At 41.5% G+C, this 9872-nt stretch overlaps 1 protein-coding gene across 1 annotated transcript; it reads right to left on the bottom strand.

Moving 5' to 3' along the window:
• Positions 1-2853: 2853 nt before the first annotated feature.
• Positions 2854-5115, bottom strand: nkx2.1 (NK2 homeobox 1). Its single transcript, XM_030719268.1, has 2 exons — positions 4736-5115; positions 2854-4000 (listed from the first exon to the last, which is right to left on the bottom strand). The coding sequence occupies exons 1-2, from the start codon at positions 5100-5102 to the stop codon at positions 3324-3326; spliced, it is 1044 nt and encodes a 347-aa protein (XP_030575128.1). The 5' UTR covers positions 5103-5115; the 3' UTR covers positions 2854-3323.
• Between the last annotated feature and the right edge of the window lie 4757 nt (positions 5116-9872).

Here is a 9872-nt window from a genome sequence, read left to right as displayed (position 1 = left end):
TGAAAATAACACAATTTATAAATTTTAAGAGAAAGCTGAAAATATGTTTGTTCACACATTCGTGATTGTTTCCCCCTTAAAATTCTCTCTCTCTCTCTCTCTCTCTCTCTCTCTCTCTCTCTCTCTCTCTCTCTATATATATATATATATATATATATATATATATATATATATATAGATAGATAGATATATATATATAGATATATATATATATAAATGAAATTCCTAAAAACGACACCTTTTGCTTCTGTTCCACTTTCGACGCAATTAAAAATATTATAATAATTTAAATCAGCTTTAGTCTCCCGTGTAAGAAATGCAACGCCAGTTTTAAGACATACATGCATATGATGTCCTCTTCAACTTTAAATTGAGTATTGACTACGCACACACTGGTTCCTGGGGGTCACACAGGCGAATGAAATTCACCAGCTAGTCTCTAACTCAAATATGATTACCTTGAGATTAGAGACTAATTGCTTGGGGTTCATGAAGACACCCCACAATAAAGCCAGGAGGACTTGAGAAGTTGCACTGTGGTTTTCTACAAAAGAGAGCGATGAGAGCACACACGCTTCCAACAAGTCATTCTCAACAGCTACAAGCTGCACACAAAGACCACACACCGCGCCAAAGACATGTTAATGTAATCCCAAAGTTCTCACTTCTCTCCCGAACAAAACCTGCTCTACAAAATACCTAATAGAAGATAGTTTCTGATGCTGGTAAGATTTCACATAAAGTCCCCGAAATTGCTTTTCTAGGGGTTGCCTAGTGGCCTTAAACTGTATCTTTCTCTGGCTTCAAGGGACAGACACACTGCGTGAGTCGAAAGGCGTGAGTTTAGTGCCTAATTTTGTGAACAACACATTTTTATATGATGATAGCTGTTGACTAAATACAAATAATTTTGGATGTTAAAAATTGTGGAAAATCTATTTATTATGTTCTTGCATTGATATTAACAGGAGCCTCAATGAACCAAAACGCACTGCTGCACCCAAGTCGTCAGGGATTTGCAGAATTTGTAGTAAAATGGGACTATGACACAAAAATAGACAACTTGTGGTCTAATTGCGGACTAAGACCCGTGACTGTACAACATGAGCTGCATATACTGTGGCTAACAGTGCATACTGTAAATTTACTCTAAAGAGGGAGGATAGAACGAAAATAGACAATACAATAAAACAGGGGTCAAATACAAACTAGGCCAGCATAGCTGTGTGGCTTTAAACAGTAACAGTGTAACTTCCTTTTTTGGAAGGTTTAATAGCGAGCGTGTGGGCTGGCTGATTAAACTCATGTTGGTCCAGAATTTAAGAAGTTTCCAAAACACGAATCAATTGAATTGCTGGAAATACAGGTGGAGCAGGATCGCAAAGGCCAGACCGCCTACAAGTGGAAAAAGGGTTTACTTCAGTTGGACCACGCGCAGAAATGATCATTTATCTCAAGTTAACGGATAAACATCCAGAAAAAGTTTTATTAAAGAATCTGCTTTAAAACTTCACTTAAATCGTGGCAGCGTCAGAAATGAAAGGCAGTAGAAACCAAGAAGAGGCTAAAGGATAAAAAATAAAAGCCTTTGCGATAAATAATTTTCAGTAGGTATCCAGACTGAAAGGCTCTGAAATTATAGCTTTATGACACACGACAGCGCTGATTTGACAACTTACCCTGTTCAAGCCATAAACGAAAATCGCCCATCACTAGCCCTGTCGCTTAGCTACCACATTGTTTACTGTTTAAGACCTATAGCTCTGTTAGGTGGCAGGAGAATAGTCTCTAATCATTATTATACCTTTTATTTACCGAACCCTACAACTAAAGGAAAATAAATTACAGGGTGCGTTCTTTATTTCAGAAAGAAAGATATCTCCAAGTGTCAAAAATCGCAGAGGATTAAAAAAAATCTACAGTGTAATCTTATAAAATAATAATAAAAAATAAACTTGTGGAGGCAGTTTGTTATTGATGCCCGACACAAACAAACTTTCGCCGTTTCCTTTCAATTCCCGGATTGATTATTGATAAACCAGCAGATAGCCCCGCGCCGACAGTTTGCCTCACCAGTCCTTTGAGAAGAATACGGCGCTGTTTGGTGAGGGATTTCATCGATAAGCTGCCCTTTGAGCAGCGCTTGTGTTTGATGTTGGGAGCCGAGGGACCTTACCTTTCTGACTCACGCCGAGAGAAAACACGCGCACAGAAAGAGAAAAGAAAAAAAAGCACATAAAGGCTCAGTTTACTCTGCAGGGCATGCTTGTGTGGGCTGCAGCCTGAAACGATAAGCCCGCGCGGTGTGTGATTTGTCAGGAAATAAAAGAAAGAAAATAGGGCCCAGTATTTACTGTCATGTCAGAACAAGAGCCCGACCCTTGATGTAGCATTTAGTTTTTTCACTTTGTCAAATCTGAACTTGCTTCGCAAAAGTGAAGTGACTTGTTCGTTCTTTCCTTTTTAGTAATGTTACAAATTTACCCAATAATCTGTAAAAAACAAAACAAAACAAACCAAACCAAAACAAAACAAAAACAAAAACAAACAAAAAATAATTCTCCATTCAAGAAAGGGGAAAACGTACTAATAGAATGCCTTATAATAATAATAATAATAATAATAATAATAATAATAATAATAATAATAATAATAATAATAATAATGAGCTTTTTCGTTTTGTTTTGCTTTCTTTATCTAAATATTAATTTCTGCCATTTAGTTTCACAACAAAGTTTAACTGTTTGCTTTCCATAATTTATTAATAGGACTGTTTTGTTGTAAGTCAAATATCTATATAAGTTACAAAGAAATAAAACGTACAAATACCAATGAAACGACAACAAACCGGCAATAGCGTCAAAAACTTTGTACAACAAATAGCTAAAATTCAAACCTTTTACTGAAATATACAAGCTAGATCTACGGCTTACATTAAATTCTATTATAAATCAGAGTCATCACATTTGTGTTCGAGGACGGAAATTTAACAGCACCCAGCAGTCCTGTAGTCTATCTGCGTCCCTGTTCGGGTTCAGTTTTCCCAACTATGGGGCCTATTTGACTGCTGATTCTTCTTTTGTGTCAATATAATTTACATAAATAAATCCCAAGACTTTTACATCCGCAGTTTGTGAACAAGTGGTTCTTCCACAAAAGTCACACTTCCTTTCAAAATGGGGGGGAAAAAATCAAGAAGAGCTCGAGTTCACTCGATTCTTGTTCACGTGCGCACATTTACAGTGAAACTTTCCGAGCCTTAACATAAAAATGTCTTTTCTTTCTTTATTAAATTAGATTTAAATCATAGCCGGCGCCTCTTGTCACCATGTCCTGCCGTATAACAGGGCTGAACACTGCAGGGCCGAGCCGTACTCTGCGCCGGGGGAGTTGAGGTGGGAGAGGCCGGCCACTTGGCTCTGAAGTGAGGGCGGACTGGAGGAGTGCTGCGCCAAGTCTGGAGAGTGACCTGTGCTTCCCACCTGCTGGCTCTGATGCTGACCGAGGCCGGACGTGTTGTTGGACATAATCATGACATTGCCCCCTTGCTGGTGGTGTGTCTGTGCGGAGGATGTGGGCGTGTGGCCGCTGCCTTGGCACGGCTTCCCATCCTTTACCAGCACCGGCACAGCTACTCTCCGAGGGGACTGCTGCTGCTGTTGCTGGCAGGAGCCGCTGTCCTGCTGCATCTGCTGCTGAGAGGCTTTGTCTTTTGCCTGCCTCTTCATCTTATACCGGTGATTCTGGAACCAGATTTTCACCTGGGTAGGGGTGAGGTGGATCATACTTGCCAGGTGTTCTCTCTCCGGCGCCGACAGGTATTTTTGCTGCTTGAAACGTCGCTCCAGCTCGTACACCTGCGCCTGGGAGAACAGCACTCGTCGCTTTCTCCTCGGGGTGGTTGACAAAGAGCCCATGCTTTTACCCACGTCTGCCAGGGAGCTGAGACTGCCCATGCTGCCCATGTTCATCCCCGACGATGAGCCCATAAAGCGGGAAACTGAGAAAACATAAAATAATTCAAATTAAACGCTGGTTTAATTCACAGGTGTTACATAGTGACAAACAATTATATGGAGGGAAAATTGCAAAATTAGCGTGGACTCCTGAAATTGAATCCACACTATGTAAGATATAATCATAGCTCTTGGCTGTACGTTAATTTATCGTTTTATCAATCCAACTGCTAATCATATTTGTTCATGAAAATAAAAATAAATGTTACCCAATTATCATGGTAAGATCTGATTAGGTATCACGATAAGTCTCAAAGAAGCGGAGACTTTATTTGCAAAAACAAATGCTCAAAACGTGTCAAAGTCAAAACATATTCATAAACTGCCAAACTATATCGACTAGATTTAAGGACCCGCTCATAAATGACAGCAAAGCTATGACTGCTGGATGCAAAAGAAATCTGTTCGAGTAGTTTGCTGCCGTGAGAATCTTCACAAATTTTGCAGTTCGGTAGATTAAAAACTTGAGAATTTGCGTGATTTTTTGTCCTCCTTAATGATAACATATAAAGTACGGAAACTTAAAAGAGTGCCTGATTTGTGCGAAAAGGAAAAAAAGGGGGGGGGACACCCGCAAATATTGTAGAAACTGTACAGCAACTTCTAAAATGCAGCATCGCGGAACATGCACAAAAAAAAATAAAAAAATCTGGATTTCAGCTCTGTGCTGACTGTGATAACTCCAAGCTGGAATGAAAAGACAGGTGCAGGATACTCACTGGTGGAAAAACGCGGATCTGGGTTGGCTCCATACCAGCCGGTGGCCGTGGCGCTGCCCCTCATGCCATCTTGGTAAGACGGCAGGTCGCCCATGTTGCCCAGGTTGCCGTTACAGTAGCCCCCCATGGCCGTGTGTGACAGCTGAGAAACACCTGCCGCAGTCATGTGGTAAGCCGCAGACACAGTCCCATTATGGCCCATGTGGTGTTGCTGCATCGCCGCCTGTGAGACTTGCGGCTGCCGGTAAGAAGTGAGAGGTGCCCCCAAGTTGTTATTCTCCATACTTACTTTCTTATAGCTCTCCTCAAGGGGACTCAAGATATCGGAAACAGAAAAAGGAGTCGTATGCTTAGGGCTCATCGACATTGTTCTGGGGCTGGAGAGGGAGAAATTAGAAGGCAAGGCAATCTCTCCTTCTCCCTTTTTTTTTTTTTTTTTTTTTTTTTTTTTTTTTTGGCCAAAGCCCCTCTGCTTCCTGTTGTCTCAACGTCGATCCTGGTAGATGAACACGTAAGAGAGCGCCTCAAGTCCGCCTTAATTGGATTGAGTGGGAGCTCGGTGCTGGCTTTGGTTTGTTTTAGCTGGGTGCCAGGTTTAAGGCTACCATCAGAGGCGGGGCATCGCCAACAATACAAAACAGCTCTAGCCTCCTTTCGTCGAGCGTAATTTCATTTACAAGACATGTGCTCCCCTCCCTCAAACAATAACATAAGCGTCGTACATGATCATAAATGTTCATCCCGGAGGCTGCAGGCGGTGGCCGAGCACGCTGCAGCTGCTGCATTTGGAGTTTAGGACTTGTTGATGTTGCTGATGAACACGTGGCTGCACCTTGAGATTGCAGTGACCACAATACACTTTATTAACTGTAGTGATGTTTACGAGGGCCTCTTGATGAAAGGAGGCCTATATGGACTTGAGAGTTGGAGAACCACTCCTCAGTTGAACTACTGACTTTTAATGGCCATGAGAGGCCTCCAGTGATTGCAGGATTGTTTGTGTTATGCCTTATCGTACTCAGACATGCAAAAGTGCACTTGCGGGGAGGGAAAATGACTGATACTGATAAGTAAATAAATACACATCCGCGTGTTAAGTGGCTGCGTAAATGATTAACCCCCCTCGTTTTTTTTCTTTTGATATCATTGGACGCAAGGAGCGCATTACCTAAATTCAGATGCACACACTCGTCTAAGAGACCCAGTGGAAAAAAAAATAGAGTCTGGAGTAGGAGAGGCTCTCATGCGAAGTTAACGGCGTTCAAATAGCTACTCTTCTGCAGCACAACGCCAGGTAGCCCTCAGTAGCATCTTGCCGTAATGCTTAAGGAGACATCGCAGTTTAACCCAATCATATCTCATTTGTAAAAGTTTGCGCAGGAGCACGAGAAAATATTTTTCCATAGCCTTTGGGGCTTTTGTGTTCACTTTTTAGGTCGGATTCTCCTCCTCACAAATGAGACTCTTTTTACTATCTGAAAGTAAAAAGAGTTGATTATCTGCCTTCAGTTTCTGTTGTGCCCCTTGGAAATCATATCATCAATAAACCTACAACAGGCCTTAACACACACACACACACACACACACACACACACACACACACACACACACACACACACACACACACACACACACACACACACACACACACACACACACACACACACACACACATCTATCTATCTATCTATCTATCTATCTATCTATCTATCTATCTATCTATCTATCTATCTATCTATCTATCTATCTATCTATCTATCATAATTGAGGAATATTTTAGTATAAAGCAGCTACAACTCCTACGAATTTATCCTGTCCTGTCCTGTTTTTTTCTTCTTCTTCTTTTTTTTTTAGTAATTTCACAAAATTACAGGCTGTATAAAAATAAATAAATAAATAAGCAGTGACAAATAAAAATCGATGCAGTAACTTCTACTTACACAATCTGTGGACGCCTCGACCCTGTGAAAACATTAAAATAGATAAAATAGCGAATAAGTGCTGAGGTCTTGCGGGGCGGTCTAACGTCAGGTGCCAGATGCCGCAGAAGTCTGTGCCTGCAGATGCAACCCATATGACCTATAGGAATTAAGGAAACACAGCGTCTTCTGGTGGCAGCCCTGCTTGGTTGTAGCGCTGTGATCTGCTTCACTCCGTTGTGATTCTAAATTTTCTCTCTTTTTTTTTTTTTTTTTGCATTAAATAACCATTATTTACTTGTTTTCTCACAGCAATAATGGTGCACGCGAGGCAAAGACTTGCCAAACGGGAGCTAGGGTCAGCACCTTGAGTGTGGAGCCTGCAGTGGCATACAGATCAGTGCCTGTTTGTCACAGGAATCACCAGTTCTATTATTTTTCTGGCTTCTGAATATTTCACGGCTGCCTGCATGTCCTTGCAGGATAATCTGCTCTATTTACAGCCCACTAGTCCAATTTAAAGAACCCTCACAATATACACATCAAAACAATCCAATCCAATTTTTAATGAAGCAATATTGTCAAATAGTCCAAGACTAAATGTTACAGCTAAAATAAATTGTTCGGATGATAGCCGAGGTGCGGATGCATAATCGGAGGCAATTAAAATTACAGCATCTTTCTGCATCCAAGGTAAATCTTGCTTATGCATTCCTTAATTACGGAATTTCGCAAGACATTCTTAATCATCTAAATCAGTACTTTTTCCTGTTCTGGCACACGGTTATTACGGCCAATTAGTGGCAATTAGTTCAAATGTTCCGACTAATTCCTCACCATAATGAGGACACTTTGAAGTGCCGGGTATGAGGCTACCGAGCCTTTGTTACCGAGGCTTCACGTTGTTAGTTATGAACTGATTGGTGTATGATATAATCAACAGAGCAACTTCAGACGTGAAAAATAAAAATGCGCGCAATAAAAAGTAAAAAATAAAGTTACTGTTGTTATTAAAAATTTTATACCCCCTTTTGTTTTTTCAAGGTCTCCAGGACAATAAGAAAATATTAAATGTACCTCAATATAAATTTTACATGAATATACCGGACTGCACAAATTATTTGCAAAACATCCGCACTCGCATTTGTACGAATTTATTAAGTACATCTAAGATGATAAATTGTAGCTTCCATGTTCTTTAATTAGGGCGATGTATATTCAAAACCAGCATAGCGTTCAGGCCACGTTGCAAATTTATCGTTGTTAAATATCAACAGTGGTCTTGTGCCAAAACACTAACCGGTAATCCCTGCTGACTCTAGCTTTATTAAAGTGGCCAGATTAGAGGTGTAATAACTGCCTGCTCCTGCTCCTGCAGTCTCTGGCTCCCCTGAATGCTTTTATTCTTTCAAAACTTACTCTAACTTTTGTTTTCTTCCATAACTAGTCTACACCTCATTTATCTTCTATCCGGAAACAGGCTAAAGTAGAAGGACAGAAAAAAAAACATAAAGAAAAAGTGGGCTGTATGTGTGTGCTTCACCATTTCACGTCAAACGTCAAGTCCTGAGAACCCCATGAGTCTTTTCTTCCTTTCAGCTTTCAACTGTGAACTACAGGAGGTCACTAATTAATAATAACCCTTTATTCCACCCCTTATCATTTATCCTGTCACTTCACATTCTCATGAAATTTCAGGAGTTATTTTGTAGACGTTTAAAAATCCATATGCTCGAAAGAATGATGATGTTTGATCATGCTGGATCCTGCCACACAGCCTTTGAGTAAATACTGGGGTATGGCGTCACAAGACGAAGCCAATATGATGCCACTAGGGGCAGCCACACTGCTGCAGCCAATCGACAGCTTCAAAGTAACGTAGTCGTGGGGTTCCAAAAAGCAAAGCATTGTGTTTTTCAGGGAAACACGACCCCTAGCGGTTCAAAGGCTTTCTCCATCCAAGGAATGAAATTCACCCTTTGGTTATATTTCTTTCATGACGGGAGTGAGAGGGTTTCCGAAATCATAACGTGTGCTATTGCGCCATCTAGCGGCCACGGTGTTTATAGATAGTAAACTCCAATGACCCAAGAACTGAAAATAAAAGTTTGTATATGTTATAGATTAAAGGAGGCCCAGCTATGATTGTACATGAATATTTTGAGGACAGTAAAATTCTGACCTAATCAACATTATGAACATGAATGCATTTACACAGATTCAGGCACTTCGGAATAAACATATTTTTTAATTTATCACTACAATCTACACAATCTGGGGCAGCACGGGGCAGCACGGTGGCGGTGGTTAACACTGCTGCCTCACAGCTTGAATACCATCAGGGAGGCCTGGGTTCGATTCCACCTTTGCCCGGGCATCTCGCTCTCTCTCTCTCTCTCTCTCTCTCTCTCTGTCTGTGTGGAGTTTGCATGTTCTCCCCGTGTCTGCGTGGGTTTTCTCCGGGTACTCCGGTTTCCTCCCACAGTCCAAAGACATGCAATTACTGGGGTTAGGTTAATTGGTCACTCTAAATTGCCCATAGGTGTGGATGAGAGCGTGAATGTGAGTGTGGATTTGTCTGTCTCTCTGTGTTAGCCCTGCGACAGGTTGGCGACCTGTACAGGGTGTACCCTGCCTCTCGCCCTATGACAACTGGGATAGGCTCCAGCCCCCCCCCCCCCCCCCCCCCCCCGCGACCCTGAACAGGAAAAGCGGAAGTGAATGGATGGATGGATGGACTACAATCTATATTAGGCAAGAGTACAAAATATAGTATAAAAAATGTGTACTGTTTGAAGAGCTCAAAAAGAATAGAATCACATGCATAGTTTGCCACGTTGTTGCTAGAAAAACCCAAACTGTTGTACTTTCAGTTTAACATTAAATCACCTATGAGGAAGTGCAACAGCTGGAAAGACTGATCAGCACACTGGTGAAGCAGTGGCTTGAACTCACACAGTGCTTCAATCCTGTTGGACTGCACAGGGATGGAAAACTGGAATTGTGGACCAAAGTTTTCAGTGTAGATGTGGGGATGCGGGGATTTTGTTGCGTGTCACTTCTGTGTTATGTGGGTAAGGGGGTCACTTCCTCCAGCAAGCAATCGAGCCCTTGCCATTAGAAGCAATTTTATTTGGATTAAAAGAAAAGGTGAAAATCACAGGGTATGGAACTGAGGGAGGTGCACCAGGAATGCCAGGAACCACAGCTGATCCCTC

This window comes from Archocentrus centrarchus, chromosome 22 (assembly GCF_007364275.1).
Source record: "Archocentrus centrarchus isolate MPI-CPG fArcCen1 chromosome 22, fArcCen1, whole genome shotgun sequence".
Lineage (NCBI taxonomy): Eukaryota > Metazoa > Chordata > Actinopteri > Cichliformes > Cichlidae > Archocentrus > Archocentrus centrarchus.
This window is presented reverse-complemented; position numbering and strand designations above follow the sequence as displayed.